The following is a 24010-nucleotide window of genomic DNA, read 5'->3' on the forward strand; positions in this document are numbered from 1 at the left end:
ATGGTCTCAATCCCACAAAATTAATAAGAAAAGATAATTACAAGGCAAAATAGGTCAGAGAAGACTTTAGCTATTGTTACGCTTGCCATACACTTTGGGTCTTTGCCCAATTTGGCCCAGTGATGTCAGATTTCAGATGTCAGATCATACTGTGGGCCTACAGAGGATGTTAGCTTGTCATGTGATCCCGGCCCAATAGGATTTTTAAACCCACCCAAGAGATATTTGCCCAATTTTTATCCAGATATCGCCCTAAAACGACCAATAGACTGCCTAGTTGGCATGTAAGGGTATTATTGGTACATACCCATCAATCACTAACTAAATACTAATACATAAGTTTAACATTAATTATTAACCAGTTTTTTACCGCAACACAGAAAGCGTACCTAGCTCTTGCAATGTTGTCATACACAATCATGTCTCATAGGGATTATTTCTTATATGTTATGTTATAGAATAACGAATTCTTAGCAACTTTTCAATTGGTCTTCATCTTTTATTTTGTACATTTTTTTTATTATTTGCCTTCTTCTTCTTCTTCTTCTTCCAGCTTTTAGGTGGGGGTCACTGACCCCGGGATCCAAAAAACTATTATTATTGTTACTTTTTATGACTTATCTTTCTATTCAGTTCCTCTCCTATTCATATTCCAGTCATTCATTCAAACCACTGCCTGATTGAACAAGAAGATAAATAATTTAAACACCACAGATAAAAATGACCAATTGCAAATCTATCTATCTAGTCTATCACTCTCTACATCAGTGATCCCCAACCAGTTGCTCGGGGGAAACATGTTGTTTCCCAACCCCTTGGATGTTGCTCTCAGTGCCCCCAAACCAGGGAGTTATTTTTGAATTCCTGACTTGGGGGCAAGTTTTGGTTGAATAAAAACAAGATTTCCTACCAAATAAAGCCCCTGTAAGCTGATAGGGTGCATACAGGCCCCTAATAGCCAATCACAGCCCTTATTTGGCACTTCCATGAACTTTTATGGTGCTTGTGTTGCTCCCCAAGTCTTTTTACATTTGACTGTGGCTCACGAGTAAGAAAGGGACCCCTGCTCTACATCGTACTAAAATGTAATCTTACGGTGATCGACCCCTTTAAATGCACCAATCCGATCCTCCATTCTCTGGTCCAACCCTGATGTTTCCCTGTACATAGCCAACTTTAAGAGCCTCTTGTGCAGAACCCCCCCCCCCCCTTAGTAGGAGGATATTTCTGCTGGTATCATTGGAAAACCAAGGGAGTTATCCCTGCTATGCAGAGTTGCTTACAGTCCTGTTCAGTTGGTCATAACTCCACTTCCAGCCATGCCCCCTTTTGGCTTTTCATTATGGCATAACAGGAAACCTATGGGATGTTAGAGTCTAGTAATGACAAAGGCAGCTGTGGACAAGGCAAAACCTGCAAGCTGAGGCAGAAATATCTAACAAAAAATAAATACACCACTTAACATTATTATTAGACAAAACCAAAGGATGTTGTGTTACTTTTCTCTGGCTAAGGAATCCCAGTGGACATTGGCCCATACACAAAGTCCAAACATTACAGGGGCTATAACATGGCAGCTATCTACTTGACATTGGCCTACTTAATTGTGGCACTTTTCCGTAACCCGTTCATTTCTCACAGCACCCATTCTTATTGCTTTACATGAGACACATTCTCAGCTCCAAAATGTCAGTTAGCCTGGAGTGCTTGAACTCAATGGAAGCATGTCTTCTGCAAACTTAGCCACATTCGTCACTTGTTGCATCTTAAGAATCTAACAAATTTTAAGTGGTTGGGCCGCCTGAAACAACTCCCTAATTTGTCACAATTACAGAGGACAATTTTGTCATCGACCGGCTCTTAACTTCTCCTCGACTGCTGGAAAACTGAGGAATGTTGGACAATATAATGGCACTATGATTAATTGGAAGATTCATAATTAGCATGAGTGTAGCTTTACAGAGCAGTCTAGTACGGCAGGAAATAAGAGAAGGGTGGACCCCTAGCCAAGCAGGAAGGATACGGCCCCTATCTGAGGGGGACATTTATATGTATATATATATATACTGTATGTTTAATTGCATTAATGTACTTATTTGTAAATAACAAGGATATTATAAAATATTGGATTTTCACAACCTGTATAAAAGCTTGAGGCCAAGTCATGGTACTCCAAGGTGAATGATATAAAAATATATATAATAAAACAGGGGTACTTTATTAATGTTCAGTGAGTCATGTGACATATCCCATCACTAAGAAGCAATTATTACTGGGGACAGAACTATACCATTTATAAGGGTATATTATACAGGGCTTGTGTTATATAGTGAATAATGTACCCCCTGTAGTAAAATGTAAGGATATTATAAGCCCCTGAGGAATTCCATAACCATGTAAGGTTATTTTCATGATTCTTTTGTATTATAATGATAAAAAATGTGCCTTTTGCACTATTTTCACCCCTAAAGGACCCCCATAATGTTAGGGGCTTAGGGCAATAGTCCTTTTCTGACCTACCCTGTACAACATTATGGGGGTCCTTTAGGGGTGAAAATAGTACAAAAGGCATATTTGTTATCATTATAATACACAAGAAGCATTAAAATAATCTTATATGGTTACAGAATTCCTCAGGGGCTTATAATATCCTTACATTTTACTATAGGGGGTACATTATTCACTATATAACACAAGAGCCCTGTCTATACCCTTATAAATGGTATAGTTCTGTCCCCAGTAATAATTAATTCTTAGTGATGGGATATGTCACATGACTCCCTGTACATGCCCCTGCAATCTAATATTCTCTCTTTGTAATATTTTATACTTTATATCTAAGGGCAATAGGAAAATTCTGGGCATTCTGCCTCCCATGTGTTTAACAGATCTGCAGACAGATGATAAAACAACTGGAATCACTCCGTACTGATTTTGATGGCAGATGTTTGAACCAACAGGTACCCACAGGCCTGAGCAGTTGAAATCCTAATTGTGTCCCATTCCCGGCCTTTTGGTGCCCGGCTGCACTGCTATTAGTAACTCGGCTGGCAGTGTATAAGCAGTCCTTGCACTTTTCTTAGTGCAATTAATGGAAGCTGCCATTGCCAGGAATGTGAGCGTTTATTAGCTGTAAGATCACACATGCAATTTCCTTACTTAAAGAAAAGCAATTCAATGTTTAATGACTCCGTAGGTGTAATAAGAGCCGTGTCGTTTCAAATTGTTCTCTCAACTGTGCTTTATGTCACTGCAGTGGAAAGCTCCGATTGACCTACCTGGCAGAATTCCCCATGTATCCTGCTAGACTGGTTCACAAATTGAGGCATGAATGCAAGCCGTGTTGGGTTCTTCTAAATTGTTTTTTTAACCTGTGGTCAACACAAGATTTGTCATGTTTGCAGAGAGCTCTAAGTATGTGTGATCTACTCTAAAGAAATAATCTGCGGGGAAGCATAATACATCTATATTTGCACACACCACTATACACTTTCCCTTCATGCAAATTAGCACAAAAGCAGATAATTAAATAATGAATCTTAAGCTTCCTTTGTTTATCATGCAATAATAACCAAAAAATCTCAGAATTGTGGTCCCCCCTTAGCTCCGGCCCTGATCAACCATAATGATTGTGCTGCCTGTCCCGTGTCTGGGTCTAGTCAAGGTGACTGCTTGAGCCCCTCAGTTCATATAGGGCAGGGTTATTTAAGCTTTTTAATTGAGGGATAAACATTATATGTAGGAGTTGTCTATGTGACCCCAGATCTGGTTTTAAACTATTAAACTTGTTCTACTATTGCAGGTATAAATGACACTGTAGTCGGGAATCTGATCAGCTATTATCCTGGCTTTTGCTTTAAAAACCCAGTGGGTGAGCTTTAGCCTGTAGAATAAACCCATGTAAATGGAATTTTTTTAGGAGCCTTAAGGAGTTTGTTCCCAGAATCCCTTTGGTCTGTTTGCATACGTATGAGGCGGTCTCCTCAACCTGTTTGACTTGTAGTGAAGGGAAACATGGAGACCCACCTTAAGCAAAATGAAATCTGTGACACAGTGATAAAGCCTATCTACAAAGGTACTTAGAAAGTATAAAGGATATATTTGCCTTGCTACTGCCATACCTCCTCAGTTTATTACAGCCCCCCCCCCCCCAAAAAAAATCCACATAGCCAATTAATACTAAGAAATGTATAACATGTCCAGTCAGCAGATCTTTGGCTATATATAAAGACAGTCAGATTGGTCTATACAGGTCCAGGTCTGGATTTGCCCCAAAAGTTTGATCATACAGGATGTTGGTTTAGTCAGTGATCATAACATCAGAAATGGATATAAGCAAGCCTCAAGTTCCCACCCCATCATTTTGTTAATAATTTAGTTGGACTTTCTCACATACAAAGAGTAAGCAGTTCTTGAGTAAAGGTGGCCCTGTATGCAGGCCCAGACTGGCAATCTGTGGATTCAGGCAAATGCCAGAGGGGCTGCTGTAAGATGCCATAGACACTCACTATTTATTGGGTTGGGGGGGCTGTTAGGGCCTCTGTGTACTTGAAATGCCAGGGCCTATTTTGAATCCCAGTCCTGATCTGATTACATGGGCCAGTACATAAACATGTAAATGCACATAATTTCAAGCTGTTTATTATTATTATTATTAGCATCCCAGTGCCGCAGATGTAACTATAGAGAGAGCAAACCCTGTGCCCAGCAGTTTCAATATATGTTTATTAAAGTCTTGCTCTCAAAGTGGGAGGCCCTAAATGGTTTTGCTCTAGGGAAAAATAGTTGGGTTTGTGTCTGGCAAATACAGATAATTTCAGGCTTTGGGAAATCTCATAACAAATAAGTTAATTGTCTTTTACCAACCAGTAACCTTTACAAGGCAGCAATATCAGATCCATGCTTACCCCCATAACACTTGCTAAGAATCTTTGCTAAGAATGCTGGGAACACCACTAACTCCCATAACTAGAAGCAGTACTCTCACAAGCTTCTTATGCTGCCTAAGAATTGTATGATTTTGCCAGTTTAATAGGAACCAGCAAACTGAGACGGCCCTGGCCAATGCACACATTTACTTGATTCTGCCATACAACCATACAGTTGCTTCTTGCCCCCCCCCCAGTCTATGAGTAGACTTGCCTCGGACAAAAATAAAGAGCAAAATATTCAACAAAAAAAGTTATTTTATTTTTAGCAATATTCACCTTCATGGAGTAGGAGTATAGCATACACTTTATACAGACAATATATAAACATGGTGTACAGAACCGACAATAACTTAAGGTCACTAATCAAAATAAACAAGTAAATAAAAAAAAATACTGTAGAATTTTTTTTTCTGCTGAAACCGATACAAAATAATTTATGTCTTGGGACTGCAGAGCTTTGCTGCCCCGCAGGGCCGGCAACATATTGCACTTTAAAATTTCTCTTGTATCAGTAACGTTTTTCCCAAAAATCCCCTTTTATAAAAAGGTACAAAATAATTTACAGCTTGTACCATAAAGCACTAGCGACTTTGCAGCCAGAGCGGCCTGTTATTGTAGGGACGTCAACCTAGGTCTCCTACTACAACTCCCTGCTGTCTGAGGGTGCAGGGAGTTGTAGTCGCACAAGTCTAGAATGCTTTGGTCAAAAGGCAATTGTCTCCATTGTGTACCAGTCCCACAAACACACAAGCTGAAGGTTCCAGCCACATTTATGGAGCGGAGACCCTCAAGCCCCTCTGGCTACAAAGATGCTAAAGAAATTTAGCAGGACCACTTTTGTCTGATTTAAATTCAACCTTCCTACAACACAGAACCCCCAAGCCCCGCTTTACAGTTAACCCATTTTCACCTGGAGAGGTGTGCAGCACATTGATACCTTCCTGTATTGGACTGTATAAGTATAGCGGCTTGGCCCTTTAATATTCAATGCAATATCAAATGACTGCTTTATACATGGCAGAACAAAAATATACATTACAGATGTGTTTTTGTCCTAGTAATACATTCGCTTTTTGGATACACGAGGCTGGGTTAAACTGCAACGCACAGTCTATTTGGTATATCCCTACACCAAAGAGATCATTTTGTATCCCGAATAAATATATACATCATTATGCTATAATGGATATTGCTCATAAAATGATGTTCCAAGACCAAGCAATCAATATATTACACACCACGCTGGAAAGAACATTAAATTTCTGCCTGTTAGGTAATTGACTTTCCTTTTTTTTTTTAATAAATCACAGATGAATGGACTTGAATATGAATTAATCTGTATGATATTTATGGGAAGGGAGGGGGCTGTTAATGAGTCTGCTTGTTAATACTGGCTGTCCTGCCCAGTGAATGTCAGGCCTCCTCTTCTGGGTTAATGACATAAAGGACTACAGCCTGCCCGTGTATATGGAAGAACAAGGAAAATAACAAGCATATTAACTACTGGGCAAACTTTGAAATCATCAGCCTATTCAGCTGGTGTTGTACTACAACTCCCAGTATTCCAGAGGGAACCTAGGCACAACTGGAGACCTGCAACGGACAAATGGAGACCACCAGGGTGCCCAGGGAACAGCTAAAGGCCACAATAAAACTGACCCACTCTACCCTGCTCCGAAATAAGCCCAAAAACATAAGCCAAGCGTCTTTATCTTGTTTCAATTATTTTTAATGTGACTATTTCAGGGAACAGCACTTTAAAGGAAGCCTATTATGTGCAAACAAAGAATGTTATAGGGAACGTTGCCAGTGAAATGACAAACCTTAACCCAGGTGCAATCACTTAGAAGGAACCGCATAAAACTCGTATTCTGTTTAATATTTGTTTGCTTTCATGCTATTCCGAAACTGCTCCACGCCAGGAGCCCTCCAGCGGGCAGGAGGTTAAAGATAGGTCAGAGGCCTTATGGTGGTCTTGTCCATAGCACATAGCAAATAGGGGGCTCTAGGAGAGAGTGGCTGAGCCCAGCGTGGGGGCAGAGGCAGATTGAAAACAAATCAGGACCAAAATAAATATTTTTTTTTTTTTTGCATTTTTTTTTTTTTTTTTAAATTAAGCCTTAGATATAATTATTTTAATATAAAGATGTCTTCTGTAACAAGTCTGCAGTACAAATCCAGCATGTTCTACACTGGGTCCATGCCGCCTTTCCGAGGCTGTTCTATACAGATATATATATATATTTACAATATTCACAGTATTTTCACACGGGTGAAAAAAAAAAAAAAAAACACTTATTGTGTCCGACTTTTACCTTTAACAGAGATTTGTCAGCAAGAAGCAAACAGATAAATCCATTTCATTTTTTTTTTTTTTTTGCAGTCCAGGGAGCAAAGTGCTTATCTGGTCCTACCGAGTAGCCCTGTTGTGTCCAAAGTGGAGATCCACCCGCTGCCATTGCCCAGGTCCAAATGATTTTGTGACATTGTCTTCTCAGCAAAGGCCACTTGCCCACATTGGCTATTATTTATCCCATAGCTGTCACCATGCTGGAGTGGTGTGGGTGCCCAAAGGAGAGGCTGGAGGAAGGGTGGATGGGAGTCGGGGTCTGCAAGATGTGCCCTGAATGGGTGAAGGGTCCCAAGTGGCCCATAGGACCCATGTGACTGGCCAGGGCCGCTGCGCTGAAGGGAGACGACTTCTCCTGCATACACTTGGAAAGTTCCTCAAAACACTCAGATCCTTTCTTGTTTTTCTTGGACTTGTTGGACATTTTCCTATTTCTGGTCTGAATTCCTTCCTTTTTCATGGTCAGGGGCCGGTTCACCTGTAACAGAATACAAGAATGTCAGCTCCAACGCTAATCTAAACCATATATCTGCAGCATGTGTACGTAGTCTGCCGGCATTCAATGAAATGCAAGGGAGTCCAATATAGTGTTTGTACATCTTCCCGGGCCCCCAGAATTACAGATTACAGGGGCCAAGTGGGTGAAAAAATGAAAATATTGGTAAAAGAACAAAGCACTTTTTTGTTCTACAGATATTTTCTGTATATATATATATATAAATTTTGATGCTATGCAGATTGGACATCACCAGATTCTCTGGCAGGCCCTTGGGCACCCACTCTGGCACTGCCCTCACCATCTCTATCTCCAGCCCCAAGCATGCACAATAATCACTGGGATACAATAGCTCTAGGTATAGTTTTTATAGTTATCTAAGCAAACATACCAAGCTAACATTATAATAACTATCACCCAAACACTCTAAAAATGTAAATGAAACAAATACGGCATGTCAGCTGGTTTAGGGGTTATTTAGGGACCTCCCCTTGAACTTTACTTCAATTCACAGAGGCATAAAAGCTCCAAAGAACAGAGATGGTGATGGTAAAATATCAATATTTTATAGTTTTGTGTGTGTGTATTTATGGGAGTCTGTGTATAGCTACAGTATGTACATTATATATGTATTGTAAGCTATACGGGGCAGGGACCTCCTTCCTACTGTGTCTCTTTCCACATGGCACTTATATATATATATATATATTTATTGTATTTATTATATCACTTGTCCTCCCTGTGTGTAATTTTGTAGTCTGTAAGATTGTACAGCGCTGCGTACCCTTGTGGTGCTTTATAAATAAAGTAATACACACATACATACATGTGTTATATTTGTGTGCCTCTGAGTGTGTGTATCTGCCTATGTGTGTGTTTATGGGAGTCTGTATATAGGTACAGTATGTACAATATACATGTTTGGGTGCCTCTGAGTGTGTGTATGTTGCCTATGTATGTGTTAATGGGAGTATGTGAATAGGTACAGTATGTACAGGATACTATATGCGTGTGTTAATGGGAGTATGTGTATAGGTACAGTATGTACAGTATACTATATGTGTGTGTATGTTGCCTATGTATGTGTTAGTGGGAGTATGTGTATAGGTACAGTATGTACAGGATACTATATGTGTGTGTGTATGTTGCCTATGTATGTGTTAATGAGAGTATGTGTATAGTACAGTATGTACAGGATACTATATGTGTGTGTGTATGTTGCCTATGTATGTGTTAGTGGGAGTATGTGTATAGGTACAGTATGTACAGGATACTATATGTGTGTGTGTATGTTGCCTATGTATGTGTTAATGAGAGTATGTGTATAGTACAGTATGTACAGGATACTATATGTGTGTGTGTATGTTGCCTATGTATGTGTTAATGAGAGTATGTGTATAGTACAGTATGTACAGGATACTATATGTGTGTGTGTATGTTGCCTATGTATGTGTTAATGAGAGTATGTGTATAGTACAGTATGTACAGGATACTATATGTGTGTGTGTATGTTGCCTATGTATGTGTTAATGAGAGTATGTGTATAGTACAGTATGTACAGGATACTATATGTGTGTGTGTATGTTGCCTATGTATGTGTTAATGAGAGTATGTGTATAGTACAGTATGTACAGGATACTATATGTGTGTGTGTATGTTGCCTATTTGCCTTTAGAGAAGCCAGGGGGAATGGAGGGGGCTTAAGCTGAAGTCGGTGCATTCCCCCACTGTATGGGAGGCTTCTGAAGCCAAGCTGTTAGTATTGTCATACCACAGAGCTGAGCATCCCTACGCCAACCAATGAATAGTCTATGGTCCCTCAGGGGCCAACTTAACAGCCCTGCCACCAGCTGAGCACCACACAAGCCAAACGCCAGAACAGCCCTCCCAGAACCACTTGTCAGAGCAGATACAATAGAACTTACATTGTGCAATTTGTAGTAGAGTCCGCAGGCGTTGCACACAGGGTCCCCATTAGCATTGCGTCTCCATAGCGTCGTAGTGGTGGTCTGGCAATTGGCGCAGCAGGTGCCCGCTCTTCTGGCCGCTGACTGCAATGGGAAGATCAATACATGTCAGTCAGGGGGGGTCCCACAACGAACAGGGGGTTACATGTCATTAAACAGCCAAAGTAACAATCGCTATAACCATAACGCCTATGTACCAAACTGTTAGTGCGCCATTTATGTCCAAAACGCAACATTGATCTGTTACAATTCAATTGCAATAAAGAAGCTTTTTAACCACCGTTAATAAATATTTCGGCAGCAATAAACAGCTGAAGGGGAAAACCAGTAATCCCCGGGTAAATATAATTATATAGTTGATTACCCAGCAATCTACAATCAGTTTAAACACAGACTAGAGGAACTAATTAATGAGCTTAGATGCCCCTGCGATCTTTGTGCTCTCACTGGGTCAGATTTAAATTCCACTTGGCTGCCTTTCTGCTAAAGAATTATTATTACCCTTAACAAAATGTAATTCTAAGCATCTGTCCTATATATATATATATTAATTCATATTTGTTAATGGTTTTAAAGTTGTTTGTAAATGTATTTGTATGTATTTATACGGTGCTCTGGTTCTGACTTTTACAACAGTGATGATCAAACGAATTCTGCTACATTGTTTAACGAGTCAAAACTAGCAATATGAATATAAACAGGCTTTCGATAAAAATTATATTTACAAATAATTTTAAAACGCTGGCACTTGTTAATTAATGCTTTTTGAAAGATACTTGGCGTTACATTCATTGTCTTTCCCCCCAAAAATAGTATTAATATTTACAATTTATGTCGGCACTGTATAAGCCATAGCTATAGACTTTCTTGTAGATATTTTGATCCTGAACGAATGATATAATTGGGTTGAAATCGTTATAAGATTTCCATGGCTTCTAATTTCCCAGGCGTGAAGGTCAGAGAGGCGTCAGGGAGCAGAATGTTCGTGTGTTCTGACTCACAGAAATCATCTATAGATGAGTAACGAGTCTCTCATTGCAAAAAGGGGGGCTTTAATCTATTTCAAGGCTCCCTGGCATTAGAAGGGTAATACAGGGTAGCCACCCCCTCCCCCTAAGCCCCCACCCTTCTTCCCCCTTTCCAAGAAAAGGCAACTCTGCTGAAAAATATGTATATATTTATTATTGTTAGCCCCTGATGTTGCCTTTGCAGCGCATTGGACATTTCAGAAGAGCCAACATAGCCGCCCGGCCTCGCCTAGGGGAAACTCTCTAAAGTTATTTAATGTCCGGAAACAGAGACACAAAGTTTCCTTATCAGCACAATGCACATATCCGGATAGGAAGCCACTAGCATGATCTCACATGGGGCCACTTACAACAAAGAAAAGGCCCCAAAGTACAGAGTGTAGGTGACTCCATGGAAAATGAATAGCTTATTACTAAAAAAAACAGCCAGGGATTGTCTGAAGGAAAAAAAAAAAAAAAAAAGAGTCCAGTACAAATCCCAGACTATACAAGTGAAATGACTCCTTGCCCTTTAGAAAGGCCCATTAGAACCGGGTGTTCCCTTGATTTATGAGGTTGATAAAAGGGTTGCCCTGTTAGCGCTAGACTGCTCGGGCATACAGTTTGGGGTGAGCCCGTCTCCACTCTGTGTATTGTTCTTTGTATACTCCCTGCGCTAGTCTCTATAGTCTGAATAACCGGTACAGGCTGTAATACTGGATGAACTTCCCTTCCTGGAAAAAGTCTGGCTCTGCCGCCGAAACGTTGCTTGTTGCCTTAAATCATGACATCACCAAATCTCTTGTAATGGAACAGAATATTCATTTGACAACCTTTCGACCGCTTTTTTTGTTCAGAGGGTGGCTATTAAAGCCACACCTGTGAATTTTTGTTACAAGTCTTTTCTAGTCTGGCATGAGTGTGTCTGTGTGTGTGTGTATATATATATAAATACAAACACGCCAAACAAAACGACCATTTTTCTTTCTACGGGTTTCATAGGGTACTAGGGTGGTCACCGTTTGCCCCCCAGGCAGTAAACATAATTAAGGACGGTGGATCTGGAGTAATTATTGGTTAGTTTGGGTCCTCCCCAGAGACACAAATATTTCTTCTTCCCTACAGCCCTGGACTGGAAGGCTAATTCAATGATATATGTATCTCCATAAGTTAAACTAACACTAATCGAAATATTGGCCATATGATTCTATAATCCTAGCATCTCAAACAGTGCCTATGACACAGGGCAAAACACAACTAAAATCACTTATACCGATTCGATTTGCCCCCCCACACACACATAGTAATTGTTGCCCCCTCCAAATACCTACCAGTCTCCGCTTGGGCTTAATGAGTGGCCGGTTTTGACCATTCATTTTGTGATAGAGGCCACAGGCGTTACACAGATAATGGCCGGTCCCATCTCTTCTCCATAGGGGGGTGGCTGTAGCTCCACAGTTGACACACTCTCTCCCTTCTAAATGGAAAGACGAAGAAACCGGATTTCTTTCTTTAAAAACAAATTCACAATAGTTTTGCACTGTCCTTCAGACATAAATAGAATCATCATACATTACATTTTACATTCCTCCATAATAACAAGTCAAAAGCTGTTTCATTCGAGATATAAATAATCCTTGCTTAAATAAACACTTGTTTTGTTTTAGAAAAATGTATTATTTATATCTGCAGCAGAAATATATCACTGAAGTTAACCTTACATTATTTATTAATAATCTCACTATTAATTTAGTATTAATATTTATTATATTTTCCAGATAGAATAATGTACATCTATGGCATTTCTTACATTCAAACGATTTATAGTGTCTGAATAATATAGGAAATATTTCCCCAGGCTGGGAAATGGTTAAACCCCCAAAATAAAGTTCTGCCTAATGACGGAATTTGTAACTCTCAGCGACTTTCAGATATACACGAATTACATATGTTCGTTGGTTTAAAAATCACTTGTAAACGTATCTGTTATGGAAAGCAGTATCTGTTCTATTCTCTGCCCTGACGGTTTGACTTTTAAAACAATGTAGCAGAAACCAGCTGTGAAGAAGCATGCGAGGCTGACTTCTGCTACATTGTTGCAAGCGACAGCCAGCAGCGGGGCAGAAAAGGACAGAAAAACAGCGCTTTTTAGTTCCAGTTACGTTTAGAAATATATTTTTAAATATCTGAATGTGTATTGGAAAGTTGTTATGGCAAAAAATAGGTTTTTTTTGCTACCAATAAACATCTACCGAACTAGTTGAATCTGTCGGTTAATGGACTCTGCGCTGCGCCAGCGATCTCTCCTGATTTGTGGTCAGCATTGCAATAGTTTGTCTTATTAAATCGGTCTCTATCTTGCACAGAGGTATTTCTGGCTTTAAAATACAGATTTTATCTGTTTTATCTGAAGACAAAATCGTTGCCTGTGTCCCTACAAAATCTGCGATTACAGCAGAGACTTTTAGACTTTAGCAGCAACAGGAACATTTCCTCAGAGACTCCCAGCTTGGGGAGCAGGAAAGATCCGAATTTGAGAAGCTGGAAGCGTTTTAGATTTCTCCGAAAACAATCGGATTAGTCACGAACTATTTCTCGCTTCCAGTCCCTTTCCTGATCATGGGATATGTGTCAAAGTAGAAGAATAATTACAGCCTTATCGAGGGGGAATGGATTTTACATTTCTGCATTTATTCATTTGCCCGTTTATATTAATTAAATAAATAAATAAAAACGAAATCTTTGCAATTAAAAAAACTGTCGCGCTTTTCTAAATATTTCAATGTTTAAGTTCGATATCATTTATATAGGAAAATAACATCGTAATGATTTTTATCAACATAAACCTGAGTTTGTAAATGAAATGAAAATGGTGCCATATATTTATATATTGTAATTTCGTTTAATAAAGTTGGGTTTCTGTGCTGAATATGTAGCTGATGCCACTAGGATCATTTTCCAACTGTTTCTCAAGAAAATAATTTAATTTTCCTGTGTAGAAGAAATGTTGCCTTTTCAATAGTTTCTTGTTGAAAAAAAAACACTAGGATCCCAATATCCAGCAAACCCAGTCCCTGCACATTTATAGTAATCAGTACAAAAATAATAAACACTCTTTGACTCTAATGCAGATAATGGACGAAACATTAATATAGGAGATTTAGATTGGGATCCCTGCTTTTCTCAAGTGCCACAGACCCTTGTCAAATCTATACAGACACAATAGACTTCTATGTAAATATATAATATTCGTGTATACATTGAAATGGAGAGTTCCTAAAAGCTGGGCTTCCTGCCCACCAAGTACAGTATATTAGAGTCATATTTAAGCTATTAGGCTGGCCCTGCAGCTATAATAAACCCACCCAGGTACTATATATTTGAGTGATGTCATGTTGGGTAATGGAAGCCATTTACCCCGCAGTGCTGGCGGCCCACCTACTAATACACACGCTGCAATGCCGGGCTGGAGTCCCCCTGCTGATTTCAACATGGAAATTGCATTTGTTGTGTGTTTTATTTACATCTCCATATCCTTGGGCTTCTTAGCAACCAGACTCAGACCTAATGCCCCAACTGTTTTTTGTTGGCCAAATAAAAGCCATATATTTGTAACTTGATTGGGACCTACCCTGGCACCATCAACTGTTTGCCCCCCAGCAGTTGCACCTCTTCAGTTGTCACCATGGTGACAGTTTGTGCAAGACTACTGCTAGTCTAGACTTCTGCCCCAGCTGTGGCAGAACTACAACTCTAAAACACAGTATAAATGAGTTATAGATTATAGAGCCAATAGCAAATCGCAAGACTCACCTGAGCAGGATCTGCTCTTGCTCCTCTGTTTAGGGGTGAAACTAGAGGCCGGACCTCCAAGGAGACTGCCAGGGTGAAAGAGGCCGCTGCTGTAGTCGTGTGGTGCTGGCACATAGGAAGGGTAGGTAGGGATGGGATGGTGGGTAGACTGGGTGCCCATTTGTGCCAGGCTGTTTCTTAGGGGGCTGCCCCCTTCCATCTTCATGCCCTCAGATAGGGACACCTGGTACTTAATGCTGTCCTTATCCTCAAGCCGGGAAGAGGAGGGCGGGGAGGCCGCGGTGCCTGGGTCGGGGGACACGTCCTTGGGGGGGGTGGGGGGGAAACCAAACAGGTGCGGACTCGTGTGGGAGGAGGGGCCGCCAGAGGAGCCGGTGCCCGGGTACAAGGAGCCACCGGCGGCCGCGGGGTGAAGTGGGGTCTTGGCAAAGGGGCTGACAGTCCAAGGGTTGTGGTGATGGGCAGCGGACAGGGCAGTCTTCCCGCTCTCCAACCAGGGCAGCCCGGGGCTATGCAACAGGTGAGGCCGGCACATCTGGCTCCCAGTCAGGCGAGCTGTGGGCAGAGAAGGCTGGCATGAATGCTGGGCATAAGTACAACACATGCATAGATACAGAGATACACAACTAAACAAGGAAAGGGGACACAGAGAGAAATAACAAATCGATAGACAAACAGATAAGTATTTGGACTATTGTAGAGACGATAGCGATAATAGATACACAGCTGACAGGCTATACATTGATAATATGTAGATGATTAATATGTACTTCATAATAGCATGCAGATGTATGGGCAATACAGAGCTGATAAATATGTGTGTGTGTGTGTATATATATATATATATATATATAGGTAAATGAAAAGAGTAAAGATACACAAAACACAGAGGTACAGGGATATGAGGAATCTGTTATCAGCTGATGAAAGATAAACAGACAAAAGATAATATGTAAATGATAAATAGACGTGCAGATAAATACACGATTCTGGACAGATGATAGGTAGATAGATATTCAAATAATATATATATCTGTTTATATATTTATATATATTTTGTGCGAGAAAATGGATATACTGAGAATGACAAACAAATAGAGACAACGATAATAAGATCAGTTCTTATGAGAGCACAAACAGAGAGCCCTGGGCTGCCCAGGCACAAGCAAACACAGCAGGGGTATAATAAATATATGTACTGAGCAAATACACTGTAGTTTCAGATGTATCTCAGCGACACATTTAAGGCGATTAATGTCCGACCAGTGAGCGCTCAGGGAACAGACCGGCTCCGGGATACAGAGGGGCAGCTCGGCCAGTTACACGTACGAACCAGGGAAGAGAGGGATCCCTTTCCCAATGCCAATAGCAGGGCTATGGGATTTATATGGGAAACTTACAGAAATGCGCAGAAATCCAGAAGTAACAAACAATAAAGGTGTTACTATCATGGTATGAGTAGGGCCGAGCAATAGCAATGATTATATAGCTCAGGAAAATCGGCCGACCAAGTTACTAAGCAGCCCCCAGCCAGACTGGGAGAGTCGGCATTAGCTCAGGCCTGGCTGCCTGGGGAAGATGGAACAACTCAGCTGTACATTTTATTGGATTTAGCGACATCTAAGGATTAATCTAAGGCTTGTCTGCCACATCCCCAAATGCAGATAACATGGGCTTAATATGGCCACACCTCAGAGAAGCCACTGACATTAACACTAATAGTAATAATAACTGACATTAACACTAATAGTAATAATAACTGACAATAACACTTATAACTGATATTAACATGGAGGGGCCGGTTCTTATTTGCCCTTTATATGAACTTGTTGCCCCCCCCCCCCCCCCCAGTAACCTACCCCATAGCCCTGTGCTCACACTTCCTTATTTTGGGGATTGACCTCGGATTTAACCCTTTCTCCCCCGCACGTCTCCGTGTAAACCTCCTACATCAGTGGGGGTACGATTAAATCATTGCCGCAAATACCTTGGCCATAAGAGTATATACATCCCAATGGAGAGTTAGACGGGAGTTCCTTACCGTGAGCTTGGCTGTAAGACACCCTTGCCCTGGCATGGGCAGAGTTGGCATAGTAAGGGTTGCCCTGAGAGTCCAGGTGGTTAAAGAAGACATCGACTTCATCTGGGGGTAAGAGCTGAGTGGGCTCCATGTAGTTATGTGCCAGCCCAGGGTGATGGCCGTCTGGGTGCTGCCCATTCAGCACAGCATGGTGTGCCATCCAGCGGGGCTGGTCAGTAGCCACTTCCATTGCGAGGGCAAAGTTCTCTCCAGAGATCGCCCAGATATTTGTCTCCTTCCAATTAGTGAGGCTTCGGCTCTTCAAAGTGAAAGTGAGTTGTTCCCTTTAGTCCTGGGAGTGAGGATCTGACGCACAGCAGCACCTGTAAGGGAGGAATTGTTACTATTTGCCCCACATACACCCTCATTCCCCGCAATGTTAATGCCAGCAGCATAGGGCCCATAGTTACTAAGCTTCCCATATACAGAACAACATTAGTAACTGCTAGCGCTATACTAACAGCGATGGTGCATTTAGTACAATCCACAGCGCAACATAATGGCCCAGGCAGCTCCCTAGTCCCCTGCAGATGAGCTGACAGCGCAGTCACTAGCGCTACTTTGTATCCCACAGGTACATTCCGCAGCCTGAGCGCTAAGTGCCCCCCGTTACTTACAGGAGCAGATCGCTGGAGCCGGGCAGAGCGCAGAGTCCCGGAATGAGCTGAGTGAGGGGCCGGGGAGGAGGAGAGCCGGGAGTTAGTCAGGGGGCAGCCTCAGTGCTTGTGGCCTGTAACATCCCCGCAGCATCCTATGTCAGCACTGGCGCCAGCTGGACTCGGCTTCTCTAAGCTTGAACTGGGGCGAAGCGCACAGCTAATAACCCCGGGCCAGCCAATCACAGGCCGCCGCCAGCCAGCCGCCAGCTGCCATTGGTCACTCCCCTGAAAAGCCACATTCCCTAATTCACTCCAAACAGCAAAGAGTCTATGAAGGGAGGGGGCTTATTACTATGGGCGGGGGGGGGGGGGGGTCTTTATTAGCAAAGTCCATTTAACGGGTGGGATTGTCTACTTCAACATTTACATACTGAGAATGTTTATTGCCCGATTCATTTGTTCTTCATGTGTTTTTGTATATGCAGACATATATATATATATATACACACTACAAATATACATATAGACTGTTGCATTGGGATGCCAGGGGGCCAACAGAAACCCTTAGCCCATAAACCCACTCCCCAAACTATCTGTGCTCCCCACTCAACCCCTTTATTCCTAGTCCCCTTTCTTTCGATACATTTATTCTTCGATCTATTTAGCCTGTTTGTTCCATACAGAAATAGGGCCCTACCATGATATAAGCCAATCGGCTAGAAGATATATATAGATATGATACGAATCTTTCTATGCACTTGCAAATAAGGTTGAGATAGAGATAAAATCAAAAACACCTAACAATCTAGAAATCGATCTATTATCTATCTATCTATTGTCTATCTATCATCTTTCTATATCTAATGTAATTTTGCATTAACCTATTGCGTTTTTCCATGGGAGACACACAATCTGGGTTCTGGTTGGATGAGGGAGCTGAGAGAACCCCGCATCCGTTGGCTCCATGTAATACAATATTAATACCCAGGCTGATCATTTGTTAATTAATAATTACGCTTGTTTTATGTCTAATGAAATATAACACATAAACATGTTTTTTATAAACCTAATATTTAACTTTATATCTATTTTAATTTACAATATAAAGCTGTTGGAGCACTGATTAACGCACCCCAATGGGTCGCTCTGCTCAGCTCTTCCTTTCATTGTGTCTGTAAGGGCCAATACACAGGTCTAATATACAATCAGCGCATTATGCCTTAGTCCACATCTGTGAAACGGTTTGTGTATTTGTAACAAAATACAAATGTGTTAGTTTGAAATAACATTGTGTCTGTTTGAGCCTAATAAGCGGGGACGGGGCGCAGTCATGTGTCCTACAAGAAATCTTATTATCCATACAGTACAAGGAATTGTGGGAGGCTCTGCGTGTATAGAAACAATATGTGCTGCCATGTGGTCTGACATTTCTATTTATGAAGCAGAAAAAGACACACACAATGTTAACAAGTGCAGATATCCAAAGAAAAATTGCTTAAATACGCATAGAAAGTGCCATTTAGATTTTATAAATATGAAATGATATTACAGGATAATATTCATATCTGAGCACATCCATATGATCACCTTGCTGATTAACCCAATAATATCCCATATTGTGTTAACACTGCATTGTGGGCCCTGGATGGGTGTCTGAACTCAGTGGAGTCGCTGCCACCAGGGCTGATCACTAAGGGGGATGCAGGGGGGTCTAATGGTCACTGGGTAGGATTGTTTGACCAGTTTTGTGTTGTGTGTGTGTGTGTGTATTTTTACATAAGTCGACTCTGACCTGGGGGAGGGTGGATTTAAAGGGCTGAGAGTCAGTAATTAGGGAATAGGAGGCCGAGGCTTTTGATGCTGTCTCTCCAGTTTGCCAAACCAGCCATCCAGACGCCTGCACCCTGACGTCACCCTCTGCTGCCAAATTCACAAGGAAATCAAACGACTTTTTAAAGAAAATATTATTATAATAGAAGCCTATCAGTTCATAGTCTTATTAAAGGGCACAATGGACCCTGTACCCCTGGGATGTGCAGCGCAGCCACCTCCAGATATTGCAAAGACTAAAACATGGAATTATGGAATTATTATATTCCTATTTGTGATAGTGTTAGTAGGGCCTTATGTGTCTGACTGAGCCCAGTCATTCTATGGTCCCTATACTGAGTGAGCCCAGTCATTCTATGGTCCTTATACTGAGTGAACCCAGTCATTCTATGGTCCCTATACTGAGTGAGCCCAGTCATTCTATGGTCCCTATACTGAGTGAGCCCAGTCATTCTATGGTCCTTATACTGAGTGAACCCAGTCATTCTATGGTCCCTATACTGAGTGAGCCCAGTCATTCTATGGTCCCTATACTGAGTGAGCCCAGTCATTCTATGGTCCTTATACTGAGTGAACCCAGTCATTCTATGGTCCCTATACTGAGTGAGCCCAGTCATTCTATGGTTCTTATACTGAGTGAGCCCAGTCATTCTATGGTCCTTATACTGAGTGAGCCCAGTCATTCTATGGTCCCTATACTGAGTGAGCCCAGTCATTCTATGGTCCTTATACTGAGTGAGCCCAGTCATTCCATGGTCCCTATACTGAGTGAGCCCAGTCATTCTATGGTCCTTATACTGAGTGAGCCCAGTCATTCTATGGTCCCTATACTGAGTGAGCACAGTAATTCTATGGTCCCTATACTGAGTGAGCCCAGTCATTCTATGGTCCCTATACTGAGTGAGCCCAGTCATTCTATGGTCCCTATACTAAGTGAGCCCAGTCATTCTATGGTCCCTATACTGAGTGAGCCCAGTCATTCTATGGTCCCTATACTGAGTGAGCCCAGTCATTCTATGGTCCTTATACTGAGTGAGCCCAGTCATTCTATGGTCCCTATACTAAGTGAGCCCAGTCATTCTATGGTCCCTATACTGAGTGAGCCCAGTCATTCTATAGTCCTTATACTGAAAGAAAGGTCCATCTGAGCCTGATAAACACCTAGTCCGAAAGGCAAAAGCTCCCACCGACTCCTCTGCCTGGTTATTGGCTGCAGCTGGGGATCCAATGATCAGCTCTATGGAAGGCAGGGTGATTGGCAGCACTGAGACTTCTCTCGTTGGGTTTCAGTTGGACCCAGGGTTGGCCAGGCTAGTGGAACTTTAGTTGGGAGACTAGAGACTTTAGCACAGAGGCTAGTGGCGACTGAACCTGCAACTGCTCGGCTTGTAAGACTACTGATAACTTTAGCTTTTCTCTCCAAGAGGTTCTGCAGCAGCTGCATGTCTTAGATTGCTTGGGTAATGCGGCTGGCAGGTTATAGAAAACTCATTGATAAATAGATCATTAATACATGACAAAAAAGACCTATAATAAATCTAAAGAATAAAAGGACGATATATAGATGATAATGATAGAGAGATATTGCGCAGAGAGCTCAACTATGACCGATAGAGACAGATACATGACAGATTATACTGTACACAGGGAAATAAAGGAAGGCAGAAGGAAACATTCATTTAGGAATCACAAGGTGTATCTGTAACCTTGCCCCTATGTGTGGGGTTAAAAGCCCCCCTATGTCCAGTAGAAATACCCCACTTTCCCTAAGTGCCCAGTACCAGGCCGCTACTACCATGATGCCCAGTTGAGTATAAGGGGACTGACATTCAGGCTGTGGCAAAGCGGCCACTACTTGCTCTGGGAGCGAAGAGGTTACAGCCAGGCAGTAGGAAATGGAAGCACAGACAGAGGCTCAGTGTTTGGGAAGGGGAGGGAGAGACCTCCGGACACTGCTCAGTTTGTCCCTGTCTGAGGGGCTCCGCTTGGCTCTCTGTGCCCTCTTCCCTCTCTGGATTGTAACATCGGGTAACACTGGCACCCCCTGCCCCGGACTGGGGCTCACACCCCCTGCCTCCCAGCTGGGAACACGGTAAGAGGGGGATATACAGGGGCAGCGGTGCGGGCTTTGCCTGGAGAGTAAACTTTCCTAAGGGTCCATTGGGCTTAGGGGCTGGGGGAGCAGAATATTCTTAGAGAAAGATCCATTCAGGGTGATCAGAAAGGGCTGTATGGGCATAGGATCCTTATTCAGGTGCACCCAGGCTGCAAGGGTTAAATTGCGAAGTACACGTTTGGGGTGGAAGTGAAGTTTGGATTAGGGTTTGCAAGGGTTAATGGTCTAGTATGGGATAGGGGCAGAGGGAGGTAAAAGACGCAATTATGGGTCTGGTGTGGCAGGGGTTAAAACAGGGACGCATAGGTTTTTGACTGCAGGGGTTAAATAGAGACTGCTTTAGGTCAGTGAGGGAAAGAATTCTGAGGCCTGAATTTAGTTAGTGAAGCAGATACTCCGAGATATCCTGATAAAAGGTAAATACGGGGCAGTATGGGAGCTACAAAGAGCAGCAGCCTCATAGGGGGTGGGAAAGAATAAGGATTTATGCGCAAACTGGCTCATCTCATACAGAAACCTTTGTACATCCCCCCATGATATAGATATATATATATACATTACACATACATTCATACATATATATACATACACACATACATACATTCATACATACATACATACATATATATATACATTCACACATATATACATATATACATACACACATTACACATACATTACATGCATGCATTTCTATGTGACTTGTTTTGGCAGTCCTTTTCCCATGATTGCCTGCACATGTCTCAGTTTACTTGGGCAGCAGTAATTAAATCACAATAATATGCAGCGCACTGAGAAAGCTAAATGACTGTTAATCTCTGTGCATCTTAATACATTGCCCTTTGATCTCCGTCTCTCAGACCATTTGATGGACTAAAGGAAACTGCAACCTGAGAGCAAGAGAAAAATAACACAATAATGTTACAGACACAATATCAGGGGAGAGCCCAGCTAGGGGTCAGGCAGCCAATTCGTATCTAGATTTTTCTTATATTCTGGGGAATTTAGGCGCTCCAAAAAATTACATTTAGCGACTCTCAAATGGAAATTACAAATACAATTACTGATTGTGACACCCAAATAATTCACTTAAATTGTCTCACAGTTCCTTTGTGTTTTATTTATTTATTGTTTTGTGTTTATTTCTTTTAATGGCAAATTCGATGTCACAGGGAACAGAAATTCGTCTTTAGGATTCTATACTTGGGAATAAAATTCATATCGCACACAGAAGGAGGGCCGAGCACTGTATTGCATCTAACAAGTGTCCGGCAAATAAATGAAATAAAATCTCTGATCCCTTCTTTGCCAGTGGAAGAACAAACCTAAAATTGCGCCCATGTGAGTGCCCAGGCGCAAGGAATGATAAAGCGTACCCATTGTGCGCAATAATAGCATTTTAACGCAATTCTCACAGAAAACCAGGTTGTTACAATGTTACATCAATGCCACAAATGGAATTCGAACAAAGCAATTCACCGGCAGTTATTGCGCCTGTTTAGACCGAAATAAATCCACCTGTTTAGCCAGTGACCGTGGCACAGTAATGCCACCAGTTTGCGCCGGGAAGCGGGGCAATAAGTAACGTTGGAATCAATACTACCGAATGCGTTTAATTAAAACAAAACTAATGATGCCCCCCCCCCCCCTCTTCTCCAACCAAGACAGTCAATTGCGCATTGTTAGCGCCTAAACGTCCAGCTGTAACATATCAACTGCGAATATTCCCCTGATTACACCGGTCTTTTGCTAATAAATTCAAGGGGCCGAGGGCGCATTTCTGGCTCAGAGGGAGCTGAAAAATAGACAAGTCAGATGTGCTGGAGCCTGTGGATTTGATTTCATTAATTCACTCAACGGGACATAAAATAGCTCGCACACGACCTTCTGCGGCAGCTTAGCGACTCTTTCAGAGCCAAATCCGGCCTGATTCACACGGCTGCTTAAACACCATTCGGCCAGATTTATTGGCTTCCCTCTGGGGAGAACCCGTGTCAGTGGGGCTGTGCCACTCGTGTGTGGAAATGTCTGTGTGTATAAATGTGTTTATAAATTGGCTGCGTATTTATATCATTTATCTATCGACTGTGTGTTTGTGTGTAACTGTATATGTGTGTTACTGTATACATCTGCGCAATTGCATGTGTCCGACGTGTGTAGATATACATATTTCTGTATGCGTTTTTCATAGCACAAGTGTGTGTACAATTCTATATATACAATGTATATGTGTGTGATTGTATAAATGCATGCCTGTATGTATGAGTGTTTATGTCAATAAATATGTGTACAATCACAAACATAAATACGTGTATATACACAAACACAATGATACACACATAAACACACACAAATCCACAGACAGAATGTAAATGAGCCTCCTGTGAGTGACACACTGACAGCCCAAACTGCCAGTCGCTGTGCAACAAAAGACGCTGAGATTTAGCCCCATTCTGCACTGTAACAAGCGCACTGCCTACACCGAGCGGCCCCTCACCCCCAAATCAGCGTTAGACGATGTGAGATTTAGTAGGAGAATATTTAGTTGGGAGACTAATTGCGCTTCTATGCAGATCGCACACACACCGCGCAGGTATTTATATAGAAAGATTTTCAAAACCTAGCCAGCCAGTTCCTAGATTGCGCCATATTTCTGTGCATCAACCAGCATGTTAGTAAATACACGTGCGACAGATTGTGGGCATTAAACTTGAATCTGATCTACTGCCCCGACAGCTTGGCGCAAACTGCGCCGCTCTTTGCGCGCTAATCAGCGGCAACTCTTTCTATTTCAGCGCTTGTAATATTGTGTATAATGTTC

General features: G+C 41.8%; 1 protein-coding gene and 1 long non-coding RNA gene across 3 annotated transcripts; one reads left to right on the forward strand and one right to left on the reverse strand.

The window, feature by feature from the left end:
* Positions 1-5168: 5168 nt before the first annotated feature.
* Positions 5169-17456, reverse strand: gata2 (GATA binding protein 2). 2 transcript variants are annotated; one of them, XM_002933064.4, is made up of 6 exons: positions 17262-17456; positions 16606-16967; positions 14565-15119; positions 12083-12228; positions 9703-9828; positions 5169-7759 (listed from the first exon to the last, which is right to left on the reverse strand). In XM_002933064.4, exons 2-6 carry the CDS (start codon positions 16832-16834, stop codon positions 7460-7462), a joined length of 1356 nt encoding a protein of 451 aa, XP_002933110.3. In that variant the 5' UTR covers positions 16835-16967; positions 17262-17456; the 3' UTR covers positions 5169-7459. The 2 variants fall into 2 exon arrangements, with proteins under 2 accessions (XP_002933110.3, XP_004914149.2); XM_004914092.4 differs by having other exon boundaries at positions 12083-12261.
* A 3033-nt stretch (positions 17457-20489) lies between these two features.
* LOC101735185 lies at positions 20490-23489 on the forward strand. The gene is made up of 2 exons (XR_004222440.1): positions 20490-21165; positions 22362-23489. It is a non-coding gene; the product is annotated as an uncharacterized LOC101735185 (long non-coding RNA).
* The last annotated feature ends 521 nt before the right edge of the window (positions 23490-24010 follow it).

The sequence above is a fragment of the Xenopus tropicalis genome, chromosome 4 (genome assembly GCF_000004195.4).
Source record: "Xenopus tropicalis strain Nigerian chromosome 4, UCB_Xtro_10.0, whole genome shotgun sequence".
Classification (NCBI taxonomy): Eukaryota; Metazoa; Chordata; class Amphibia; order Anura; family Pipidae; genus Xenopus; species Xenopus tropicalis.

Coding starts and splice junctions, on each gene's coding strand:
- gata2 (XM_004914092.4), bottom strand. CDS start 16,834: ATGGAAGTGGCTACTGACCAGCCCCGCTGGATGGCACACCATGCTGTG. Junction 12,262..14,564: donor CAAGAGCAGATCCTGCTCAG/GTGAGTCTTGCG, acceptor TTGTTTTTAAAG/AAAGAAATCCGGTTTCTTCG. Junction 9,829..12,082: donor TTAAGCCCAAGCGGAGACTG/GTAGGTATTTGG, acceptor TTCCCATTGCAG/TCAGCGGCCAGAAGAGCGGG.